Below are 25,921 nucleotides of genomic sequence, written 5' to 3'. Positions count from 1 at the left end.
AATACTTACATTTTCTTAATTACCAGAACTTTATAAGACTTTTTAAAAAAAGATTTTATTTATTCATTTGACAGAGAGAGAGATCACAAGTAGGCGGAGTGGCAAGCAGAGAGAGAGGGGGAAGCAGGCTTCCCGCTGAGCAGAGAGCCAGATACCGGACTCAATCCCAGGATCATGACCTGAGCCAAAGGAAGAGGCTTAACCCACTGAGCCACACAAGTGCCCCTATAAGACTTGATATCTTAGAGGATACACCTCTCCACTCTGCCCATTTTCTTCTTCGGGTGTATCATAGCTATTCTTAACCCAAGTTCTTAAAAAAATCCTCCTACATTTTTTTCGTTTCTTTGTTTTGTTTTTTTTTTTAAGATTTTATTTATTTATTTGACAGAGATCACAAGTAGGCAGAGAGGCACGCGGTGGGGGTGGGGCGAGGCTCCCTGCTGAGCAGAGATCCCAATGTGGGGCTCGATCCCAGGACCCTGGGATCATGACCTGAGCCAAAAGCAGAGGCTTTAACCCACTCAGCCACCCAGGCACCCCAGTCCTACAGTTTTGATAGGAATTATTTTGAATCTTATGAACTGGTTTGGGAATAATTAACACATTTATGACACTGAATCTTTCCATCCACAATCATCGTGCCTCTCTCCATTTATTTTTATATTCTTTAATGTCTCTCAAGAAAATTTTGTAATTTTCCCAATTACCTTATATTTTGTTTTTAAATGTATACTTTCATTTGCCCCTCTTCATTCTTATGCCTTTTAATTTTTCTTATCTTACTGCTTTGGTTAGGACCTCTAGTTACAATGCTGACTAAAAGTAGTAATAGTGGTTTTCTTATTCATTTTTTGATAGCAAAGTTTATTGCTTAACAAATTTAAAATAGACTGAGAGAAAAATTTGCCCTGCCTCCTGAACCTGGATCCCTTGTCCCTCTTGTCCACAACCACCTCTCTGGCTCCTTGAAGACTGGTTTATGGTGGCTACTCAGTCATTAGTTATTGAATGGATGTGCTTCCTCCAGCCATGAATGAGGGCCACTTCACTGTATCAGTGTCTGATACACCCCATGTATCAGTGTCTGGTCTTACTAACTTTTTATATCATAAATTCTTATATTATTTTTATATTATAAACTTTGTTAAAGGATTAAAGTGTTATTTCACTTTAGTCTTATTTTATATCTCCTTGAGTTTGACCAATTTTATTTTTTTTAAGATTTTATTTATTTATTTATTTATTTGAGAGAGACAACACAAGCTGTGGGTGGAGGCTAGAGGCAGAGGGAGAGGGAGAAGCAGACTACCTGTTGAGCAGGGAACCCAGTGTGGGGCTTGATCCCAGAACCCTGAGATCATGACCTGAGCCAAAGGCAGATGCTTAACCAACAGAGCCACCCAGACATGCTTGATTTTGGCCAATTTTATACATTTATTAGCAATTAAAGAAAAAAAGTATGCATTGCTCTGCCCAAACCCCTCCAGTGGCTTCCTGCATCACTTGACAGAAAATCCAAACTTCTTTCCAGAATCTCCAAAGCCTTCCATGATCAGGATGCTAGACTACTACCTCTGTGACCCCAGGGTCCCACCCACCACTCTCCTCCTCGCCAGTCTGCTCCAGGCACAGTTGTCTCATTGCTGGTCCCTCTGCCTGGAATGTTCTTCCCCCAGATCTGTGCATTTCTTGCTCCCTTCTGCTTTCAGGGAGCTACCCACTGTCACCTTATCAACAAGGTTGTCCTGACCTTCTTCTCTACAATAGCACCTCTCACCCCTGCCTCTTTATCTAGCCTTGTTTCCCTTCCTATCACCTACTTGTCTGTGTAATGCCTGGTATTATATGACATTCATTCATTGGTTTGTTTAATGTCACTCTCACCCCCTGGAATGCCAGCTACATCCCAAGACCAGAACAGTGTCTGACAAGTAACGTGTCCCCATAAATATTTGTGGGATCAATGAGTTTGCTTTTCACCTTCTATGAAAGGCCCATCCACGCCCCTTCCCACCTTCCTTTCCCTTTTATTCTAGTCATTCATGTGGAAACATGTTTTTGACAAGTATTCTTCCCAGTTGCTCCTGATATTTTTAATTTTTTTATGATCTTTTTAATGAACAGGAGCTTCCGTTTTTTACGTAGACAGCTTTGCTCTTCTTTCCTTGTGTCCTCCCCACTCAGCAGATAATTATTTAGCTAATCCTCTTTTCTAGGTTCTGAAGGTTTTCTTTTATACACTGAATTCTGTAATCCATCTGTAATTGATCCACAGTAAGGTGGGAGGTGAGGACCTTTTCTGTCTTTTTCCCCAATTAGCCAGTTTTAGCAAATACTACATATGCAATAATTCTTCATTTCCACAGATTTGTGGAGCTTTCTTTATCGCAGATTCAATCTTCATATATTCGAGTCTATTTCTGAGTAGCTAGTCTGTCAATTATATAATGTAATCCCAGGAGCACTAACCCTGCATCCCGTCTGACTGGATATAATTTCTCAATCTACTGATGGCTAGCTGCGTGAACTTGGGACCATACTTCACCTCTCTGTGCCATGGTTTTGCCATCTTCAAAATGTGGGTGACAATAATACAAAATTGCCCCTTTGGAGGTCCAAGAGGCTGGACGTTACCAGACATTTTTTTTTAAGATTTTATTTATTTATTTGACAGAGATCACAAGTAGGCAGAGAGGCAGGCAGAGAGAGAGAGGAAGGGAAGCAGGCTCCCCAGTGAGCAGGGAGCCCGACACGGGGCTCGATCCTAGGACCCTGAGATCACGACCCGAGCCGAAGGCAGAGGCTTTAACCCACTGAGCCACCCAGGCGACCCTACATGCCATTTCTTATGGTTAAACATAATACCTACCTCATCGGGTTGCTGTGAGGATTCAAGTAATTAACGAATTTCAGGTGCTCAGAGGAGGGCCCATCACCCATGGACGTCAGTTGTTGGCTCTTATTAGAGCAAGTGACCTCCTCATTACGCTTCTCTTTAAAAATTCCCCAGCCACATTCGTCTTTTTCTTTTTCCAGATGTATGTTGGAATCATTGGCTCACTTTCAGATAAGTCTTCTGGGACTCTGGTTGGGACTGTACCGAGGTAATCAATTCACCTGGGGAGCCCTGGCAGCTTTGAAATTCCGTCCTCTCCCCAGCCACAGGCTGGTCTCCAGCTGACTCCAGCGTCCTCCCATGTTTTCTGCACAGAGTTGAGGGAGGAGCAGGGTGAAGCATCTGGGGATTCTCCTGCCTGGAGGGAGAGTCTGGGGGTGGGGGAGGGTAGATCTGACCTAAGGGCTGGGGTGGGGGACACATGGGGTCATCTTTTACTAAATCTTTATTTCAAGACCAAGGCAACCCTGTCAGGAAGAAATCATGTCAATGAGAACATTTCCTGAAAGCATCACCCAATTCCTCCAGTGGAGGCTGTGGAGATGCCGGGGGAGGTTGGCCAACTCCAGGTCTCATGGGCTGAATTGCTCCGAATCTGTGGGCTGTGACCTCACCAAGGACTTGGTTAAACGTCTCCAACTTAGGCTGTAAACGCCACCATTTACCTGGCTGTCAGGTGGCTGGAGCAGGGTAGCGTGCGGTGGAAGGACCATTGTCATCAGTATTACCGTTGGTCTTGGTATTGTTCATTCATCCTGAGAAAGCTTTCCAAAGACCCAAGTGACCAGGTGGGGACCTGGGCCAGCACAGCCCCCAAGAGCTCCAGGATGCCCAGGGCAGGACACCACGGAGGCCCTCGTGTCCCCAAGACACACCGAGGGCCTTGTGGTCCTAAGCCCAAGGAAGTGGGATGCTGAACGGATGAGGTGCATCTCAACCTTGGCAGAGCGGGAGTTGTCTCTGAAAAGAGAGAGACTGCCCCCTAGGTGGGTTCATTGTCAGCTCATAGCCCAGGGGCCCTGAGAACTGTGTTTCCACGGTAGCCAGCCCAGCCACTCAGCTCAGGGGGGTGACATCACTGCTACAGCTTCCCAAGTAGGACATGACTTATCCGGAGCAAGGACGCTGGAGCCCAGGGGACATCTGTGTGGAGGAACTGGGTGACCCCTGAGGGCACTGAATTCTAGGCAGTGAGTCTGGGAGAGGCTTGGACACAAGCCCTGCTGCGCGGATTCCGGGGGTGCCCGGAGCTGCCCTGCACAGACTCACTGCCCGGGGAGCTGGGAGAGGGGCTGGGGTGAGTGGCCTCTCTCCCCATGGCCTCTGCTCAGGCTCCCCGAGCCTATGTCCCCTTCTTATCTGTGCTCACTGGGGATGAGGGCCTGCCTTTAGCCTCAGGGCCCACTGGTCTCCCACGATCAAAGTTGCTGTCTTACCCTGGCTCTGAGGGCCCAAGGGTGTGTCTGGCAGTGTCCTGTCCCGTCTCCCATGCCTAGCCCGGTGCCAACAGAAATGTTCTCAACCAGGGACAGTTCCCCTCTCCTTGAGGGCACTTTCAGAGGTCACATGATGGGTCACACCTTTGACGTTTGTGGGACAGTCCTACACCACCACAAGGACTGGCATGCCACCAACGACAGACCATTGGTGGGGGAGGGGTTCTGCATACAGGTGTTGCCAGCGCAGGGAGAGGGAAGCCTCCCGCTCTCAGGAACCCGGGCCACTACTATGGTCCCCTCATCTCATCCCCAGACGGCCTCCTCTTCACGGCAGAACTGCCTTCTGGAGGGAGAGAGTAATTAGTGGAAAGAATGGAAATCTCCTGACTTTACAAATGTGACTTTGCAAAATGAGGCAGGAAGACAAATCTGTCTTCACTATTATTCATTAAGGAAAGTCCTTTATAAATCCCAAATTAACAATTTCTCGTTTAAAGATGGGCGATTATCATTCTTTTCTGGCAAATTTGTAGCTTTCAAAATGCTGAAATATGGAAATTATTGGCAAGCAAATTCCAGCCATGTTCGTGGAAAATAGGAACTCACTTCAAAACTACGGATAAACATTTTAAAAAATGATTGATCCTCTAAAGTCTAAGAGCAAAAATCACAAGCCTACATGTGGAAGCACTGCTTCGCATGTTTCAGATGATCCCATGAAGGTCGGCACTCTGGACTGCACAGAGCCCCACGTTACTGGAAACAGAGTCTAGCCAGAGGGTACACAACCCGGAGATTTGCTGACCTAGGATGGTGACACCTCCGCGTTTGCGTTCTGCCTTTGTCAATGCTTGGGCTCCTACCAGCTTTCTAAATAATCCCTCCAGACACCTCTGGAGGGAGATGGGTATCTGTGCAAATGAGTAACTGCACATATTAGGAATGATGAAGGCCCTTCTGAAACCAGACTTCACGTCATTAGTCTTGATTTACAAACCACTGAGACCTCCCCTGCCAGCGTCCTGCTGAAGACTAAGAACGAGACAGAGCAGGACTCCCGTGGACAGCCACACTGCCCCCTCCCTAGAGGGCTCCCGACTTGAGGGGGGGCGCTAAGGTATCCCCACAAGGGGTTGAGATGGTCTTCACGGGTTAACAGAGGAGGCAGCCTGCTGAGGTCTGAGAGTTCACTGCCCAAGGACTGGAGCCCAAGGCAGTCTGAGTTTGAGGCTGTGTTCCAGGCCCTCTGTGGGCTGCTACCATGGCCAGACGTTACTGTTCCCCTCCTCTGTGTTACATCATCAACCTCCCAGAAAGCAAGACATCTTGAAGCTTCCACCCTGTGCTGGTCATCCCGCGAAGAAAAAGTGGTTCAGATGGCTGGACTGGTTTGTTCGAGTCTAGCTAAGGGGAGTCTCTACAAGGATCAGCCCCTCCCCACCCCTTCCTGGGCCCTTTGCCATGTTCTGTGCTCCCTCTCCCCCCAAGATCTAGCCAATTCCAGATGCTGGACTCTGTGAAGAGAAAGGAAAACTTGAAACAGGCCCAAAGCGCCCCCAGAACCCGCCCCGCCACCCCAGATCCACCAGCAGGAGTGCTGTCCGGAATCCCTCTCCCTCCAGCGCCCTCCGTCTCTCACCTCTTCCCCAGCAGGCCCATGGCTCTACCTCCCCAGGACCGGGGGGCCAGTGGTCCGGTCCTCGGCACCCAAGTCTTGTGCAGACACAGAGATCAGGTGTGGCAGTGGTCCAGGATAGACCACCCAGCTGGAGGCTCTTCTAGTGGTCTCGCCACTACCTCTGCAGCCAGGGCTGCCTCCCCCAGTGACTGTGAGATCCGAGAGCGCCCCGGAAAGCCTTAAGCAGCAGCAGGAAGCTCCTGCCCTTCTGATTCTACATGCACTCCAGGCCCCAGCGACCTTGGCTGGCGCGGTGGGAGGGGTGTCCTGGAAGCTTCCAGGCTGAACCACCCAGCTTGGGTTCAGATGCCTGCGCTGGACTGACCCTGCTTGAGGGAGGCCAGTCCAAGGCCTGATGGGGTCACCCCCCTCCACCGCTTGTTTCCTTCCGAGGTGTGGCAGGGCTCAGTTTTTGTCATTCAAAGAGAGGACCGCGCTCCCACCCTGGGGTCAAGCGGCCGCTTCCAAACCCCCAGGCACTCAGCCCACTTGGGTTGCCAGTCCAGGTGCTTGGGTAGAAGTCGGGCTGGGGGCGGGGAGAGAAGGAACGGGCAGGGGATCTGAGCCGGCAGGAGTCCCGCGGGAGGGCCGGGTTGGGGGGTGGAGGGGTGAGGGTGGGGGAGGGAGGCTTAATGGGATTGGGTTGGTGTAATCCCATTTCATCCTTTGTCGTTCGGCGGCCGCGGAGACCGAGCTGGGGGGCCGGGCCCTTTAAGAGGACGCGCGGCCACACCAGAGACAGACCAGCACGACAAAGGCCCCAAGGGATCCGGTGGCGGGAAATCAGGGGATGGAGGCGGGTGGAGGAGGGAGGGTGGGCACCCGGCGTGACGTCCGCTTCCAAGGCCAGGCCCTGCTGCAGGCCTTGGCCTGGACACCAGGCCGCTGCCTCTAGCCTTGGGGGGGTTGGGGGGCCTTTAGGCAGGGCTCGCAATACTGGGCGCAGGGCCCGGGAGAGTTACCCCAGCAAGGGTCGAGAGTGAGAATCGCGCCCCGGATGGGCTGCCGCACCAACCAACGGCCTCCTTGCCTCCATGGAGTTCTGAGCTGCGGGAGCCCCGGGGCGCCCAGATCTGCTCCTCTCCCCTTTGGGGCCCAGGGGGCGCTCGATGGTTTCGGGGAGAACAGGCTTTCCTCGCGGTCTGACGACCTTGCCCTGAGCCCCGGCCTCCGCTTTCCCTTCCCTACCCCAGCGCATTGCGCAGCTCCGTGGTGGACACGGGGATGTCGATGGGGGCCTGTTCCAGGAAGAGCGCGGTGGGCACGGGTAGGCCAGGGCCCGCGCACTGGTGGAGGTGGGAGTGTTGGTGGTGGACTGTGGGATCGGAAAGGAGGGAACAGCCCAGAGTCCATACTCGGGGATAGCTCAAAGGCCAGATGAGGTCCGGCGGGGCTGGACATGGATCTGGGGAGGGGGGTGGGTCATCCCAGAGACGAAGTGGGGGTGATGCCTATCGTGGAGGTCTGGGCTGTGTGGGGAGATCTCAGAGGCCAAAGGCGATGTGGGGACACGGAGTATGGGGGTGCAGGGTGGGGGCCAGAGACCAGACTCTGGGCCTCCAGGCAGTGGGGTAGAAACAGGTTGGAGCACAGAGGCCCAGGCCCTCGAAAGGGCTTCTGGCGGTGGAAGGTAGGGTTGGCGAGTTGGAGAAGCGCCGAGGCCAGACTTGAGTGCACAGTGGGCTCTCAACTTCCATGGGCACCTCTGAATGGTGTTTTTGGTTCCTCCAGTGCGCTGGGGTCTCTTGGCCGTTGGGGATCCAGAAAGACAGAAAATCATGGCAAGGCAGGTTGAGACCTAGCAGGGAGTCCCACAACTCCAAGCACTCACACCCGTGCTTGCCCCAGAGCCCACTCTGTGGGGAGGGAGGCCTTTGCAGGGACCTTTGGGTCCGAGCTAGAAATCTGAGCAGCGTCAGGGAAGGTAGCAGCAGCAGCACGTGCCCCGGGTTTCTGGGACCCAGACTGGCCGGTGACCCGCCCCTAGCAGGGCGTCCATGGTTGTGGGCCTGTCCCCTCCTTGTGGCCCGGAGCTGGCAGTGCGCACAGGGCACAGGGTGTAAAGTGTGCTTCCCACCCCTGGCGCCACTAGGCTGGGCCACAGCGCTGGCAGGAGACTCTGGGCGCAGTGACCCCGGTCTGAGGCCAGTCGGGGGGAGTGCTCTCCCTGACCTTCCTCCAAAGCCACGGAGGGCGGAAGTCAGCTTAGGTCTCTCACTTCTGAACTATTCAAATAGGCAATCAATTTTATGATGTAATTTATAATTTATGCAGGTTGTCTTCATACATATGGTGTTGCTTTTGTGTGTCGGGGTTTCAGGTGCTTTATTACTCTGACGGTGTGATTTGCATTCATGTTAGGTTGCCAGGATCATATTTCTCCTGTTTACACCATAAGGGCCCAAAATGAAGATTAATGCCTCCTCCCTTCGCCCGGGCCGCTTCTGGTAGACCCCAGACCGCAGCTTCCCCCTCGACCCCAGAGCCTGGCTCCCCGATAGCCCAGGTGCCGAGCTTCGGGAGAAAGAGGCTCTGTCCCTGGCGTCAGGGCCTTCCAGGAAGCCATGCCTTGCAGAGGTCCCAAGCAGGCCGCCTGCTCGTACCGCCCGCTGGAGCGGAGGCGGGGGTCTCCGGGGACAGAAACAGGCATGCGCCTACAGAAGCCTCCTTCCCAGGGAGGCTGGGTGTGGGCAGGCCACTTGGCTGCGTGGTCACTCCAGTATCCTGCAGGCAAGAGGAGAGCCAGTCGAGGTAGATTCCACGGCTGGGCCTCAGGAAGCCACCTCCAGCTTTCCCCAGGCAGCGGATGAGATCTGAGAAGGCCCAGGATCAGTGAAGGTGGTGACCAGATCCTGAGGTCCACCGGAGTGACCCTCCTGACTTCCAGCGTATGCAGATGCCCCTGCCAGGAGGGGGACAGTGGACAACTCCATTTGGGACAGGACTGGGGAGAGGGAGCAGTTGCAGGAGCCCTCTGCTAGGTTAGGCAGGCACAGCTGAAATGATTAAGCCAATTAAGCTCAAACAGACACGGGGCTAAACGGGCTTTGACCCTGAGAGAAACCTCGGTCTTGGAATGCAGGTGCTCAGGCCGGCCACAGGCTCAGCCAGAGACTCTGGATGATCTTGGAAGGCACACCAGACCTGGAGGGCCCCCACCCTCAGTTAGTTGCAAATCTCCTGTGAAAGGATGACCCAGGGGGCTGAAGACTAGGAGGCAAAAGCTGAATGTGGAGGCACGTGCTAACTCTCAAGAATTCCCTCGTGGACGGGGTTGGGGAGGATCCAAGCACTCGTGGCCCAGGCCGCCCCAAGGATATCCCCAGCCCCGCAGGGAGAGTGGGAGAGGTTGCCTGGGGGCAAGACCAGTCCCATGAGGGCTCTGCTCAAGGAAGTGTAGATGTGTTTTCAAAGGACGCTTGGTTCTCCAAAAGGCGGGGGAGGGTTGCCCAACTCCCCTGGGATCTAGGGCAGAGGGTCCCCGGTAGGGTTGATGTTCCCTCACCCTCCCCACTACAGACCCTTGCCCAGCTTGGTGCACAAGGGGTGCTGGCAGCCCCCGGGGGCTCTAGCGGATGGCTGGGGGCGCTGGGCCGGGAGCTCCCAAGCGTAATTATTTGATCTGCAGATGTAAGTGGAATTTATTGTAACAACAAATATAGTGATGTCAAAACCCAACCTTGGATTAAAGCCGGCAGCCAAAGGGGAAGTGTATTAATTTCCAACAGCATCTCAGGCCAGAGCCTATTAGAACAAGCTATTCTTCAGGCCCCCCCATCAGAATTAATCATTGGGAGTTAATTTGAAGCTCAGACAAGTTGCTGTTAATTTAGTGCAGGGAGGACGGGATGGAATAAAAAGCTGAGGTGCTGGCCGAGCCTCGTGGGTCTCATTAATCAGCCAGCTGAGACGGCCTGGCTTGATTACAATTTGCAAAAAAATTCATTAGGGCCCGGGCGATTGACAATTTTTCTCTCTGCCTGTGATGTGACTCATTAGGCAGCCAAATGAAAGCCATGATGACGGCCATGATGACAGCGGCCATCAAGCGCTGCTTGTTTATCTTCCTCCCCTCGGCCTGTCTCTCGGGCCTCGGCCTCCGCACCAGGCTCTCGGGGGCGCCCCGGCATTGGGGGTTGGGAGGCGGGGCCGCAGCTTCCCGAGAGAGCAGAGGGGCTCCACGTCCCCAGGCTGGGGGAGCTCCGGCCCCTCTTCTCGTGCTTCAGAAGGGCGAGGATCTCACAGCTGGGAAGGGCCAGGCAGCTTTGTTCCCCTGCCCCACCGGGGTGGGGATTCCCGGAGGTGGCCCCCAGTTTCTAGGGAGCTTCGTTTTCCCGAGAGGTTCGCGTAGCCAAGGCTCTGGGTCCCTCTGTGCTTTCTGTACCTACCACGGGCTTTCAGAGAAGATGGGTGGGAGTTACACCTGTTAGGGTGTAAAGGTACACGGGAAGCGGGGGCGCTCCAGAATCTGACTCGGGTACCCCGCTCTCGATACCCAGGGTTCTTCCCGCAGGCCCGGAGTGCCGAGTGGGGGCGCCCCCGCCCGGGAGGCCGCCGCTCCTTCGGCTGGGACTCTACACCACCAGCCACCGTTCGTCGGGGGCGCCTATCCATCCCGCCCCCGGACTGACTGGCTCAGGTGTGCGGGGTGGGGGTGGGGGAATGGGTCATGGTGGGGGCGGCGTCTCCGCTGGCCTCGAATGTGCGGGGAGGCGAGTGGCGGGGGGAAACCTGCCTGAGCAGGTGACGCCAGCGGGTGATCAGGGTGCGCGCACCAGCTGGCCGCTGGCAGGATCAGGGGGAGCGGCCGGGCCTAGCTGACCCGGCGCGAGGGCAGGGAAGGACCCCGGCGCAGCCTCCACCGCGGGCCCCAGGGCTCTTGGCGGGGCGGGGTGGGGGGGGGACTGCAAGGATCCCCTAAACTCTCCGCGCTCCGCAGAGCCGGCTGAGGTCCTCCGAGGACCGGCCGCTCCGCTGTATTGTGCTCGAAAACCAAGTCTGGGCCATTTTCCGCGGCTGGAAATCTTGGGAACACGGCGGGAAACGCTGACTCGGTCGCCTCCGTCCCTCACCTTGTGCCTGAAGTGTCGACGGAGGCCGCACCCCACGGCCCTCCTCGGCGGGGAGGTGACGGGTTGTAAGCGGAGTACTTTAGGTCAATACTAGTATTGACCGAGGGCGCCGTTTCTCCCCTCCCAGGGTTGCGATCAGTGGTGGGTACCGCGCGCGGTTGCTTGGGAGCCTGCTCCCCACGCCGAAGGCCGAGGTTGGCGAAGCCTCTGGCTTCTTTCTCTTCGCCCTTGAGGCCGCAGGTCAGCGGGCCGCGCTCCGTCTCGCTCGCCCTATCCAAGCCCCTGGAGAGCCCCGGGCCCGTTCGCGACAATCTCCGGGGGGCCTGTCCTGGCGCTTCGGGGTCGGGAAGGGAGCGGGCGTCCAGGGCTGGGCTCGGGGGCGCGGTGCCCGGGGCTGGGGGCGGTGGGCCTGGGGGGGCCGGGGTGCGCCCTTCCCGCGCCCTGTGAGCCGTCCGGCCCAGGCGGGGAGCTGCCCAGCTCTCAAGTACCCCTGCGGACCCAGCCGCCACCCCGTCTGCGCTCCTCTCCGGGACCCTTTTTGTGCAGCCGACCGCCCCAGAGCCCTCGGGGTGGGGCGGTAGTCCGGGCCCGCCCCTCCGACCCCGCCTGGAGAGGGAGGTGCGCGGCCTGCGGACGCTCACCGCACTTCCCGGAGCTGAGCGCTGCCGGGAAGCCCAGCTCGGTTGGGTGGATTTCTGCTCCCGTCACCAGATAACGCCCGGAGCCTGATTTATGGGCGCCTGCCCCAGTTTGGGGCGCGAGCACCGCTCCTTTTCCGACCGGGGATGTTGGTAAGAAAACGCGTTTCCTCCCTGGCAGTGGTCGGTTTAGAGCATCAGGAGTCTGTGAAAAGCCACCAATACCCGCGTTCGCTTTCCCTCCTCCGGGAGCCCGCCGCCTCCTCTGGCCGAAGTTTGCCAGCCTCCTAGGTATTGATTAGAGCAGGCAAAAGGGAAGAAGTCAGCTTTCTAGGATGAAAAGGAGGCTCCCTTAAATTTAAAACCCAACTAGAGCTCTCGCTCTCCACTTAAAAACCTGGTAGTAAGGTGCAAGGTGGCTCGTGTCCAGCCAGCCTGCAGAGACCAGGACAGGGGACTTTTATCCAGTACTGGCCCCAGACCAGCCACCTGGCCATAGCCTGGCAGTGCCCTCGAAACAGTCACATCTGGACACACTTATGAGACCCAGAGATTGGTCTTTTTTTCCCCCTTCTCTCTCTCCTTTTTATTATTCACAAGACTGCGATTGTTTAAATGTCATAACTTATAAGAAAAGAAGCTACATTGAAATAAATTAAACACAACGGAGACGTGCTTCAAACATGGCTCAGATAGGATGTGCAACCCCAGGAAAGAAAGCCAGGCAAAACCAAAGCAAAGCAAATCTCCCGGCTGCCCCCAAAACATCTGCTTTTCAGTCAACTAAAAAAAAAAAAAAAAACCCACAAAAAAACAAATAAACAAAAAAACCCGAAAACCAAGATAGAACCAAAAATGAGCGTAAACCCCATGGTTTGTTCTGGAGTGTCGTGTTTACCTTTGGAAAAGTATGGAAAGGAGGCTGCTATGCGTGGAAGATTACAGCAGAGGGTTTGTTTTCTTCTGGAATGTGAGTGGAGAATATTACTGGGTAGTTTGGTCCTATAACTTTCAAAATACTGCAGCTGAGATCCAGTTTATATAGATATCTATGTACAAAGTAGGATAGTATAATAAATATTTAGTGTGTCTTCAGGTGTAGCTGTAGCCCCTTCAAAAGCAGTCTTTTAAGCCTTTTTAATGAATATACTCTCAATGTGCTTGGGGTGTCCAAAGTTGGGTGGGGGTGACTTTGAGTTTTGCTTCAAACATGGCAGAGGCCACCGCGGTTCCCTCCAGAGCTGTGGCTTCTCTGCGGTGGTCCAGGCCCCGGGTTCTCCCTGGATCCTCAGGGCCGGGCCTGCTCCAGCTGCTGATGCTGACTTCTTATGGCGAACCTGCTGACGTGGACGGGGATGGGGACGACGATCTTGGGGTTCCTGGAGGGCTCCCCTGTCTTGGAATTGGCATTGCCGGCCTTGACGCGTTTCCACTTGGCCCGGCGGTTCTGGAACCAGATTTTCACTTGCACCTCGCTGAGTTTGAGGGCATGGGCGATCTGCGAGCGCTCGGTCAACGAGAGGTACTTTTTGCAGTGGAACTCCTTCTCCAGCTCGAGCAGCTGCTCACTGGTGAAGGCAGTCCGCCGCCGCCGGTTCTTGCCCGTGGACGTGGTGCTGCCCGCCGCGCCGCCGCTTGGCGGGGTCTCCTCCAGCGCGTGGCCGGGGTCTTCTTCCTTGTGAGCCGCCTGGCCAGTCAGATTGTCATCCGAGCTGTAGTCCAGATCACTCTCCAGCGAGAAACTCTCCTCCTTGCCCTTCGGGTCGTCTTCCAGCTTTGACTCGTCTTTCCCTTGCCCTCTGACAGCCCCGACTGAAAGCAAAACCAAACGGCGTTTTATTACATTTCGCACACTGGCCTTCCTTTCCCCTTCCCACCGTCACTTGGGCCTTTTCCCCCCTTAGCGGATTGTCTTTCTATGACATTAACACATTGTGATTTCCTGGCCTTTGAGGGGCAGAGGAGGGGGGGGCGTGAGAAAGCTCAAAGGAGGAAAGAAGACAGGACAGACGACGGCCCTTTGCCCAGAACCATCACTCAAGGGGCCCCAGGCCACGTCTGCACCCTCCCAGCCTCCGGCAGCTTAAGGCAGAAGTAACAGGAGGCCTGAGGCCCAAGAGAGCATCCTCTTTGTCCCTAGGGTGGGGGCTGGGTGAGGACGGAAGAGGAAATTCATGATCCATCTTGCCCCCCCCAGCAGTGAAAATTTAGTGAGCCTCAATTACATCGCACTCCAAGTGGGGACACAGGGAGGTATAGATCCCTGTGTTGTTTTTTTTGTTTGTTTGTTTGTTTTTTTGACAGATAATGTTGGCAAAAGGGAAGTTTTGAAGCCTTAGGAGAACTTCCCACCAGACACCACAACACACCGGCAGACGCACAGCCTCCCAGGAATCTGCTTCTCCCGGGCAAGCCCAGTAAAGGGGTTTAATAGGTCTGGGGGAGTCCCCCCTAACGGCGCCCCCCTCCGCACACGCACTACTGAGACACATAGCCCAACCCGCCACCCCTAAAGGCTGAAACCTATCCCGGACCCCAGGTCACGGCTCGCAGGAGGAGGTGGTTAGACTCCTCTAAACTCGCCGCCAGCCAGGTCAGCCGCCCCGCGCAGTAGCTGGCCCCGGGAGCTAAATGCCACCCCACCCCCTAGCTTGTTGCTCGGCTCTAAATGCCCCCCGGAGGCCTCGCAGCACAGCTCAGCCGCGTCCTCCTGCAGCTCGGGAGGGGGAAGCCGGGGCGGGGTGTCGGGAGGGGGCTCGGCCTCGCCCCCTCGGCCCCAGCGGGAACCCGGAGCTGGCTCGCCCCCGCCCCCGCCCCCTCCCGCCCCCGCGCCGGGGTCGCGCGCGCCGCCGACTCACCGAGCGACGCCTGCACAGCTTCGGCCGCGGAGAAGGCAAGCAACGAGCCCTCCTTGGCCAGGAAGCCTTTGCCGTCCTCAGTGTCGGCTTGCAGCGCCTCCGCCTTGTCGAAGTTGCCGCCACCCGGCAGCGGCTGCGGCGCGAACTTGCGGGCGGCCGCCGCCTCCTGGTGCTGGGGAGACGCAGAGAAGCCTCCAGGCAGCGTAGCCATGAGCGTGGAGGTGAGCGCCATGCCCTGCGCCAAGCTGGAGCAGAAACCGGTGGGCAGGCTGGGGATCTGGTGGTGAGGGTGCGCGGGCGGCAGCGCGGGCTGCAGCGCGGCCTGGGGCAGCGCGGGTGGCGGCGGCGGCGGCGGCGGCAGCACCACCGGCCGGTAGGGCATAAACATGGGGTAGCCGGTGTAGACGAAATGGCCGGGGCTGGGCTGCGGCGGGCTGCCGATCAGCGAGTCTATGCTGAAGGCGGTACTACTCCCCAGCGGGCGCTGCATCATCATCAGCGACGGCGGGAACGCTGCGCTCATAGACGCGCTCGGGAGAGGCCAGCGAGAGGCGAAAAGTCCCCGCGCCGCGCCGCCGCCAGGAAGCCCCCCGGGCGCTGGGAGCACAGCCGGGTGCGCTGGGCAGGGGCCGAGCGGAACCCTGAAAGCAGGCGCCGCCGACCCTCAGTCCTGAGCGGGTTGCATGCCCGGCGGGAGCGCGTGCGGGCGGTACGCGGGGTGAGGCCGTGCGCCCCGGAGTGGAGAGGGCACCCGGGCTCCGCGGGCTCGCTGGAGCCGCTGCCCGCCGCTTGCCCTTCGGAGCCCGCGCGAGTCTCGTCTGCCACCCTTGGCCCCGGCTCTCAGCCGTCGGTGCGTCCGTCTGTCGGATCCGCAGTCCGTCGCCTCCCGCGGGCCGCTGGGGAGCGCGCGAAGCTGGCGCACTTGTCTTCCGCGGGCGCCGCCAGCACCTTTAAATCGCGCTCCTCTTTCTCATTCACATTTTGCCTGCTGCCCGGCCGGGCTTACCTCACGTGGGGCCAGGCGCCACCGCCTATTGGCTGCGCCGGGAGGGGGCGGAGCGAAAACGGGGCTCCGCCCCTTCCACCAGGGCTGGCCGGTAGCCGGCTGCGGGCGCCACCGGCTAAGCGCGCGGGCCCTAGAGCCGGGACCTGCGCGCCCGGCCGGCGCCGCGCAAACTTGAAAAGGACTGTGGGCTCCAAAGCTCCAAAGCTCGAACCCCGCGGCCCGACAGCCTTGTCGAGGCCGCCTCCCAGGGCAGCTTCCGCGGTTGGGACCTACTGCGGCTGGGCCAGGGGCGTTCTATTTCTTCCTCAAATGCCCTGGAACAAACCTGTCCGCGGCTCTCCCTAGTGTTGGGTGCCGCTGCTGCGCCCGTGCTCCAGAAGAGGTTCCCAGAGTTGGGAGCAAGATCTTGCCCCTTCACATCCGCCCCCAGGGCGCTGGTCGGGAGCTGGAAGGCCCCCGCCACCGGCTGGAGCGGGCCGGGTTCCTCGCTGCGCCCCCCGCGCTCCCGGGCGGGGCGGGGAGGTTGCTGGTCCCCCCATCCCGTCCTGGGCCCTCCTGTGAGCGATCCCTTCTCATTTTTCATGACATTCTTAATCATCGCACCTATTTACACACTTTGCCTGCGCGCACCAAAATAACAGCCACGATAATTATGATAATAAAGCGAGTCCTTTATCTGCTCCATCCTCGGGGAGGAAGGGGGAGTTGCTGTGCCTCCAGATTGTATAACGTGAGATTATCCTGATGAAAGCTTTATGATGTTTGCTCAAATAAAAGCTGCGTTTTGTAAATAGGCGCTAATTAAGCACGTTGAGAACCGAGGGAGCGCTCACCCCGGCGCCGCCACCCGGTTTCCTGAGCGAGGACTCGAGGGCGCGCGGTTCCCCTTTGCCTACTGCAGGATGGAGCGGATTCCCTCAAGATGTTTCCCCTGCCTCGACAATGGTAAAATCCCAGAATTTGGGAACAAGGGAACAGGCGGGGAGAAAGTGGGGGCTAGGGAGGTGCTTATCCCCTTCTCTATGACAAAACCAGAAACTTGCAGTGCTCGAATTTCTCTTAAAAAACGGAATTCGTGGCCAGGGCTGCCCGTGCAGTGCGCGCCAGTGCGCGCGGGGCTTCCACGCGCCTCCAGGGCCTCGGCTCCAACTTCCCGGGTTTAGACGCTCGCCCGGAGCGGCCGAGGAGCACCTGGCTCGCGAGGAGAGGAGAGAAGGGCATTGTTATTCCAGTCATTAAAAATCAGCTCACGCCGAGGAGCTAGTGGTTGGGGAGTTGGCCCGTGTTGGACGTGTGTTATGTATCACTTACAAGCACATTTAATTGGGAGATAAAGATAAATCGATCTTTATGAATTTATCGACCCTATTCCTTGAAGCTCTTCTTTCTCGCTCTTCTTTCTCCCGCTCTAACTCCAAGGCCCCCAGGGGGACGTCTTAATTCGAGAGCACCTCTTCAGCCATGGGTCTGGCCAGGAACCCACTGCCCACCCAAAGGGCCCTGGAGGAAAGAAAGGAGGGTGCATCCCGGCGCCCCTGAGCGCTGGGAAAACTCGCCCGCCCCGCAGCCAGCCGCCCTCCTCCCGCTCGCCTCCTCCCCCCCCCCTCGCGCCCCACCGCCACCCGGACAAAGACGTCTCGAGCGCGTTTCCCCACTCCAGGCGGCAGTAATAGATGGCTCCGGCGGCAGGCGGTTTGAAAGGAATTCATTAGGACGCCGCTGACTGTACCGCCTGCACTCCCTACACGCCCAGACCCCGAGGTGGCTTAGGCGGCGTGAGGGGGAATCGGTGGAATCCGCGGGGCAGGAGGTGTCTGTGGGGTCTCTAAGCTCTATCCCTCTTTCTCCACTCCTACAAAAGAAGCAAAGGAAGGGGGGGGGATCGAAGCCCAGGGCAAAAGGCTGATTTCTTTATGAGCATAATAAATACTCCCTCTCATTATGGGATAGTTACAGGCACAGAGTCTCTGGTATGGTTACCTTGTTTTTTGAATACTAAGAAAAAATGTTCGACTTCTTGCTTGATTTACGTTGCTACAGCCGGGTCTCTTCGCGGCTTGACACTGGCGTGTGTGTAAGCTGTTACTCATTTTACCCGAGCAGATTTGCCATCCACTTTACTATTTCGCAGTAAAAATATTGTTCTAGGGACTTCCGTCGCCTGATTACCCTCGGAGAGACAGGGATTCCTTTGATTATTTTGGTGATAATTCTACATTTAAAGTTCAGCAAGAAGATTTAGGTGCGCTGAATTATAGCTACACTTGAAATAATTTGATGGCATATTATTTGCATCCATAAATTGCTGTGGAAAGTATTGACTGCGGGGGTTATAATACTAATCTTCTTTTATTAGTGAGTTCAGAGAATTCTCATCAATATGAATTTTATTTACTAGTGTGCTTTTTCTCGAATGCAATGCGGTCATATTTTCTCATCTAATGCTTAACTGCTCAGAAAACGACTGTTCGCATCATAAAAGGATTCTTGTGTTTCGCCGATGATTAACAAGATTCATTCGGGGCACCTCAGCTACCTGCAAAGCGTTCAGAGCGCGGGGACTGCGGAAAATAAAAGCCCCTAGAGTTCTTCCTCCTCTCCTCCGAGAGATTTATGGGTAGCGAGCGACAGGTACAGGGCTTATCCATCCTTCGGATTCCTACCTGCTTGCCTCGGACCTGCCTCAAACTGCAGAACCCTTGGGGTGACTCGGCTCGGCCCAAGCTGCGCAGGAAAACCACCTAGCACAGATCTTTGCAACTTTGCCTTCAGAGGTACCCCCCCACCCCCCACCCCCCGCGCGCGCTCCCTCGGATTCGGAAAAAGGAAGGACACAACCGCAAGCACATCTGGGTGCTCCAACTCTAGTTAACTTCCGCGAACTTTTTTTTTTTTCCCCTCTCAGGAAGACTCCCGCCGGGATGAAGCTGGCCCACCCCTTACGCACTTTCCTCGGCCGATGCCAAGCTGGTGTCAAGACCGTATTAAGCCACTTAAAACCTCAGACGTCAGTAAAAGTGATGGTAATTAAGTTGTCTCCACGCTTCGGGGCTGTCCCAGTCAACGTTCGCGTGCAGGTGTATGGAGGCTGAGCATAAAATGCTAAACGCACAAGTAAATGAATATTCATGTAGCAAACTTGCGTCGGCCGGTGGAGTCCAGCCCGGAGGAGGAAGCACGGCGAACCGCGCCTTTTACAAACCGCCGCCAGGGTGGAGGTCGCGGGCGGTGGAGGAGAAGGGGCTCCGTGGGCGCCCCAGGTCTCCGTGGGTGCGGAGACACCCGCAGACCCAGCGGGCCGGGTGCTCCCGCCCGCCACCCAGTCCCGGGAGAGAGGCTGGTTTCTCTGGCAACCGTGTTGTTTTTATTTATAGAGACTTTGAGTGGCCTGATCATTCGGTCATGGCAGCGGCTCTTGCTCCTGGCAATCGTTGGGAAATAGCTTGGGATGGGTTTTATTTATGGAAGGGCAATTGGGATTCACACCCAGCAAACCCACAACAGTCCCTCCCAAGCCCAAGACGCACTTACAAAGGGGTGCTTGTGTAAAATTCCCCATCAGACACACCAATTTGCAAGTAGCAGAAAGCATTGAAGCCTCATCTTTTTTAACTATTTTATTCAGCCCTTTTTTTTTTTTTTTTTTAAATCTGAAAGCCCAAAATAGACTCCATGTGGTTCTAAGTGAAGTCAGCCCTTGGCTGGCTTTGAAATAGCTCCTGCAATTATGTAAAAGAGCCATTCACTAACAGGACGGAATTAAAAGGGATCTCGCCTGCTTCCCTTTCATTGCCAACCTCTCCTGTTTGGCTTTTCAAAGCGCTTCCAACACGATGTCTTTCTCCAGGACAAAAGGCAGAACAAAAAAAGTCCCCAAACTTGTAAATTGAACGTCAAGGGAACTTTAAACAATTTAAAGCCCATAAATAATGATAAAGGGGACTGGCAAAAAAGGCAAACCCATTCAATTAATAGAGTTTCCCAAGCAAAGATCAAGTGGTTTATAAAATGAAAGTCTTTGGTTTCATTATTCTCCTCCTTGACCATGCAGAAAGCAGGACAGGGGGTTTTTCTAAAGCGCCCTGAAGAAGAAACACTTTGCGGGACTGTGTGTGCTGCGACATTCTTATGTAGAAAGTTTTGCTTTTTGTCCCCCACCCTCAGAGTAGCAGAAACAAACCTGCAAACCAGAAACGTAAAAGGGGGGAGACTGTGTGTGTGTGTGTGTGTGTGTGTGTGTGTGTGTGTGTGTTTTCTTGGGGGAGTTGGAAAGTGTTCCCCGCAGGCCCGAAGGCTGGGGAACCTGACCCTTAACACCTGTGCCGCCCTCCCCACCCCGGTGCGCAGTAACAGACGGAGCCACGAGCTCGTGATCTGCGAGCCGTGCCCTGCCCTCGTAGGATCTAGCGGCCGGGTGAGGGTTCTGCACCGCCGGGAAGCCTGGGATCTGCGGGCCTGGACGCGCTGACCTGTCACTCCATCCTGGGCTCGGCTTCAGACCCCGGGCCTAGGCGTCCGAGGGCGCAGGCGGGGGTCCTAGTTGCTTTTGGGAATAGCCCCACAGGTTGGAGTGGGGAGTGAGTGACCACTGGGGGTACTGGATGGCCCGGGAAGCCCCGCGCCCGCGCACAACGCTAATCGCCCCGGGAGCACACAGTCCTGGGGAGGGTGGGGGAAGGGGGATCCTCGGCAGGGATTGAGGCCGGCCGCTCCGGGGTTCCCAGCGTCCGGCGGAGGCCGGGGCGAACCGTGTCCCAGGGCTGCAGTTGGGGCACGGAAACTGAGGCGCGGACGACAAGGACTGCGAGGGCTCGTGCGGGGCCGCACAGGACGAGCGTCCACTTGGGTGGGGTCCGGGGCTGGCTGCTCCGGGGGCCCGGGAGGCCGTGCGGTCTGCGAAACCCTGGCCCTGGGTCGCTGGGGAGGGAGGCGCATGGCCGCACGGCGTTTCTCACCTGGCTCTATCTCCTCCCATCTGCCCCCTCGGATTCCCGCGGCCCCACCTTTCGGGGACTTCAAACGACCCCCAGCCACCGGGCGCCCGACTTTCATCTCCCCGCACAGCGGGCATTGTTTGCGGGACTTCACAGATATGCTAATCCCGGGGCCGCGAACCGGGCGGCCTGGGAGGCGGGCAGAGGGCACAGAGGGGTGAGGAGGGGCGCAGGCGGGACGGGGGCTTCGGGGACCGCCTGGCGAGCAGGCCCCCTGGGACGCCAGGGGCAGCTTCGGTGCCCGCGGCCCGGCCCGTCCGCTTTCCCTTGGAAGGTCCGGGGCTGGACACAGCTGGTGTACGATGGATGGCTGAAGTCGGAAGCGTCGGGCTCAGCGGTGCACCCCGCGAGCTCCCAGCTCGGGAGAGGGGACCGCGTGTCGGGGAGAAGCCGGCCAAGGACTCGCGCGCGTCCCCCAATGGCTGGCGATGGGGAGAACCCCAGGTCCTCGCGAAGCAGGGCCCCTGCCGCCTCCCCTCGACAGCCCAGACCTCCCCCCCGCACCCCGGAGGTGGTATGTCTTTTAAAAAAGACGCGGTTTACCTCTACTTCATCCACTTAACCCTTTCGAAACCACCCTGGAGGGAACCAGAATGTTTGGGTCAACAGTTACGCACATCAGGGGCGGTGCTGCAACTCTAACTTCTGCGGGCACCGAACAAAAAGCGGCCATCGCTGGGAGGCGGAACTCCGTTTCCCCTCCTTCGAGAACTACTTGCAAAGCGGAGCCCGCGCTTGCTTGCGTTCCCGCCCCTTCCGATTGGAAAACAGCACCTAGAGAGGAGGTCACCAGACAGGGGCGAGGCCTTGGGTGTAAACGCAGGGGAGAGTAGTTGGCTAACTGGGGAGGGAGCATGAGAATGGCTTCTGTTCCTCTTGTGGATTTCTGCGGGAGGTGGGGGGGGGATGTCTTTGTAAAATTGCACTTAGCTTTAACCTCATCTGGAAAAACTCCAGGTGACTGCATGTGTACCTGACCAACCTAGCTCTGCTAAGGTTTCCCAGAAGGACAGTTGTGACTAGTAGGGACAGCAACTCAAGGAGTGCCACCTTAAATGTCAGGCTTTCCCAAGGAGAGGGTGGAAGGGACCTGTGCTCTTGGGGGCTGGGAAGAGCCCTTCTATTAGCCCACAATTGGAGGGAGCTCACAATAGATGCCAGTCCCTTCTAAAAAAGCAGACAGGGGCACTTGACTAACAAGAGAACATCCAGCTTACAGAACCAGGGAAAAAAAACGTGCTTGCTCCAAAGCGACTGGGATCATTACATTCCACATTGGACGAAGAGCCCAGTGTAGATCTTTGACTCTCATTTGAGGGGTGAAAAAGATGTTGAGCACCAGAGTCAGTGAGGAGGGCAGTCAGTGGAGACTGGCCACAGGACTTAACACTCCTCTCCACCCTCTTTGACTCACCTATCTATCCCCTTTGCTCGCTGACCTGAGGTTAGCTGTAGGCCACTGGCCAAAAGAGAGAGAGCCGATTTCCTTCAGTGAGGCTTGAGAAGTGAAAATGTCAGCAGGCACCTGTATTTGCCAGGCCAGGACAAACCAACACCGTTCTCTAGTTACATATACACACTCACTGTCTTTCTTCCCTCTGCTACTGCCCGGAGAAGCTTGCAGTGGTAGAGGAGCGAGAGCACCCTTGTTTGCAGGCCTCTCAATTGTCCCTGCTGCCTCGGGTTCCCTAAATATACAGCCCCTTGGTGGTGGTGATTGCAGAAATAATTGGAGATACTCACCTGCCAGACCTTGGAAACAGAAGAATCTTGGAATTTCCCCCACTTGTCATCTGAAAAAATACAGGGGAACTGAATTGCCTGACTTTGCTGCCGGCAGTGATCTCCCCTGTGGGTGTATCCTGAAGTCCCGGAACTTTAGGGAAAGAAGGAGCCAAGAGCAAGGATAGAGAGCAAACGGCAACCTCCTGAAGGATTTTCTGCCAGGGCCCAACCTGCTAGAGCACGTGTACATCCCACAGGAGAAAAGGGAAATGAGGAGAGAGGAGTGCCTTCAGGCCCAGAAGGAAAAATCAAGAAAAACTCGAATGCTGTCTCCATACTGTCCTAGGGGACACTTCTGGGTTTTGCAGGAAATGAAAATATTTCTTTTTGTGGGGCATGTTGCCTGTGTGTGTGTGTGTGTGTGTGTTGAGGGTGCCTGCCTTCCGTTCCCTCCCTCCCTCCCTCCTTCCTTCCATCCCTCCCTCTTTCCTTGCCTCCCTCTTTCTTTCTTTCCCTCCCTCCTTCTTTCCTTCCTCCTTTCTTTCCTCCCTCTTTCCTTCCTCCCCTCCTTTCCTCCTTCCTTCCAGCAGGGAGTTAAAGAAAGCCTGTTGTTCATACCTTACTATCTAGTGTTTATTCTGCACAGCGATTTTGAAACACGCTTCGAAGGGAAGTTATTCACGTGAATGTCCACACTGAGGGTGACGGCTGCCTGCAAGGATATTTCCACCGACCACCAAGAGAGGGCTTCGGAGGCTGCTTCTAGGGGCCCTTATGGGTGTCTGATGCCTGTTCAAACCAGCCCACAGCAGAGCAGCCGTCCAGAGTGGTGACAGAAATGACAGTGGGGCAGGGACAGGGTGTGGGGAGCGGGCCTCCTGCAGCCCTCTGCCTCAGGCTCTCCTTCCCCTGGGGAATGGGTGAAAAACTAGGTTCTGCTGGGAAATGAGAGCCAAAGCCAGAAGCAATCCTGCTCGTCTCCACCTGGACAAACCTTCTGTTCTCCAAAATCTGGGACAATAATAAACGGTAAGCTTCAGAACCAGCAGAAATTGATCATGGTAGCTCAGAGAGGGAGGGTGATTGACATCATGTGACCAATTTGATGCATCCACTGAATTCAGGGACTTCCCCTCCCCCGCCCTTGCTCACCATGCCCGCTCCTTCTAGTCATTATATTTTGTTTTTGAGATGACTATTTTAGAATCTGTTTGTTATTGTGATGTGATACTCCTAGCTTATCTTTTGCTTCTTATAATTTTCCCCTGTTCTGAGTTTCTCTCAGACCCACTTAAATTGCAACAAACAGGGGCACCTGTGTGGCTCAGTGGGTTAAAGCCTCTGTCTTTGGCTCAGGTCATGATCCCAGGGGCCTGGGATGGAGCCCCACATCGGGCTCTCTGCTCCATGGGGAGCCTGCTGCCTCCTCTCTCTCTCTCTCTGCCTGCCTCTCTGCCTACTTGTGATCTCTGTCTAGTAAATAAATAAAACCTTTAAAAAAATAGATTGCAACAAACACCCACCACCACCACCACCAAAACCCAAGAAAAACCTTAGGAGACTTAAGAAATGAGAGACTTAAAAGTTCAGCTTCATTCTAACCCAAAAAACATTCCAATTCAGTTATTCGTATTATTGAATGTTATTTGGAAATTTATACTTTAAAATGTAATGAACTGAATACTTGTATTTTGCAACACAAATTTCATATTACACATTTTCAATTTAATGAAGTAACAGGGCTATTTCCTATCTGTAAACAGAGCTCAAATGTGTTATTATGTATTTTAATAAATTAATGAGGGAATGGCAGGAAACATTTTTATTTGAGGCTTCACAGTTTCCAAAGGAGTAACAGCCTGAAAAGCGACGTGGGTGTGCAGAGCGCTCAGGGATCCACATCGCCCCCTATGGGCCATGGAAGTAATGGCATCTGCTTTGGAACCTGGGTTTCGCTGTGCAGGGGGAGTTGGTGGATCCCAGGCTCCCCTTCTCGGGGGATAAGAAGGGCTGATACGTCTATTTTTTTTCCCCATGCCTACAACTGCATAAGAAAAAATGCATTTTTCTTTCTTTTCTTTTCATTATAAACATCTAGAGCACAAGATAAGCCTTTGTCACAAACGAGGGGAAAAATTTAGACACACAAAGTGCTAGGAAATATGATCCGATTTTGGATGTGATAATAGGAACCCCACCCCGGCTGTCTTTACAACCCCAGTTTTCCTGACTCTGACTCATCCTGAGCAGCCTCATCCAGGAAGTGGCTGGATAAGAAGCCCTCTGACATCTGGGCCTGACCCGCATGGACGCGTCCACGGCCCAGCACACCGCGGCCTCTGTTGCCCCACCTGCGTAATGGGCGGGGGACCCCGGCTCTCTCCCACCAGCGGCCGGACTGCGTTTCTAAAACGGGGGTCATTAATATAGTGCTTCCGCCACGGTTTGTCGCGGAACCGAATTAGATCGCGTGGCATTCCTTGGCAGGGGGCCTGGCCCGGAATGGTGGCGTAGTAGGGTAGCTGCATTGCGCCAGAGGCCTCGCAGAGTGCTGTGTGGATGTGAGGCAGCCTGGGGCGCAGGCCTGCGCGCTCAGAGGGAGAGTATGGTTTGAGGGCAGCCTCTGAGCACAAGATTCTCGAGCATTTAAAGACAAACCATAGGCCACCCATGGAACAGGCTGCAGGGTAGTATTGAACATGCGCGACTACTGGGGGTGGGGGGTGGGTTGGAGGTTCCAAAGCACCGCTCCCAGGTCGGTTCAGTGTCAGACCCTCTGCATGCACTGCAACATGCACTGCGACAGGCGCAGAGGCAGTTCCTGGCCCTGGGAGCTTTCCTGGCAGTGGGCCCTCGTTACCAAATTGAGCATCAGAAGGGCATACGGCACTATCTTTCTGGGAAGATGGCCTCTATGTCATTTTAGATTATTTTATTTTAAATAAAAGCTCTGTAAATTCTGTTAACTTAACAAACCAACCTTAGATCCCCAACTCTTTGGGGGAGGGGATAGGCAACCCTTGCACTTTGCCCTCTTGCTTCCCCCCAAACTCCATGTCCCCAGGGCTCCCATCGCGATCCCACTGTGAGAGTTTTGAACGTGGCTGGGGTACTAGGGTGGACGAAGCTGGGGGACCGACGCGGGTGCGCGACCAGGACCAAGGTCTGACCTCCCCTTTCCTCTGCCGGGCTCCGTTTTCGCCGCAGGACCCTGGCTCGAGGGCGCCCCCTGCGGGCCGCGGTCGGGATCGGTCCCTCGGAGCCAGGGAGGCCTGCTGTGGCTTCTCGGTCTGGAGGGGAGTCCGGGCAAGGTCCCCGCAGGCTGGGGTCCCGCGCACTCCCGCACTTCTGGTCTCTGAGCAGCAGGGGCCCCGAGTCCTCGTTTCGGGTGTGTGTGCTGGGGGCGCTTTTACCGCCCCCCCCGCCTTTTTTTTTTTTTTTTTTGGGAAGGAACAAACATCTCCAGTTTTAATGTGGCCCAATTATCTCCTTTAAACGACTTAAAATGTTTCTCTTTAACTCATTTCAATCTAGTAAATATGCTTCAGCAAGTAGCTAATTTCTCAGGGATGGCTTCGCCTCGCTATTTGCATATAAAGCGTGTCGGGGGGC

The 25,921-nt window shown here is 55.6% G+C and overlaps 1 protein-coding gene across 2 annotated transcripts; it reads right to left on the bottom strand.

Annotated features, from left to right (window-relative positions):
* Positions 1 to 13,014: 13,014 nt before the first annotated feature.
* Positions 13,015 to 15,107, bottom strand: GBX2 (gastrulation brain homeobox 2; the record flags this gene model as incomplete). 2 transcript variants are annotated; one of them, XM_080799600.1, is made up of 2 exons in its annotated part: positions 13,015 to 13,538; positions 14,585 to 15,107. In XM_080799600.1, the coding sequence occupies 2 exons, from the start codon at positions 15,105 to 15,107 to the stop codon at positions 13,015 to 13,017; spliced, it is 1,047 nt and encodes a 348-aa protein (XP_080655726.1). The 2 variants fall into 2 exon arrangements, with proteins under 2 accessions (XP_080655726.1, XP_080655727.1); XM_080799601.1 differs by having other exon boundaries at positions 13,451 to 13,579; positions 14,577 to 15,107.
* Positions 15,108 to 25,921: the final 10,814 nt, after the last annotated feature.

Source organism: Martes martes, assembly GCF_963455335.1.
Source record: "Martes martes genome assembly, chromosome: 3".
Classification (NCBI taxonomy): Eukaryota; Metazoa; Chordata; class Mammalia; order Carnivora; family Mustelidae; genus Martes; species Martes martes.
Note: the sequence above shows the minus strand (reverse complement) of the source record. Positions and strands in the feature narration are given on the sequence as shown.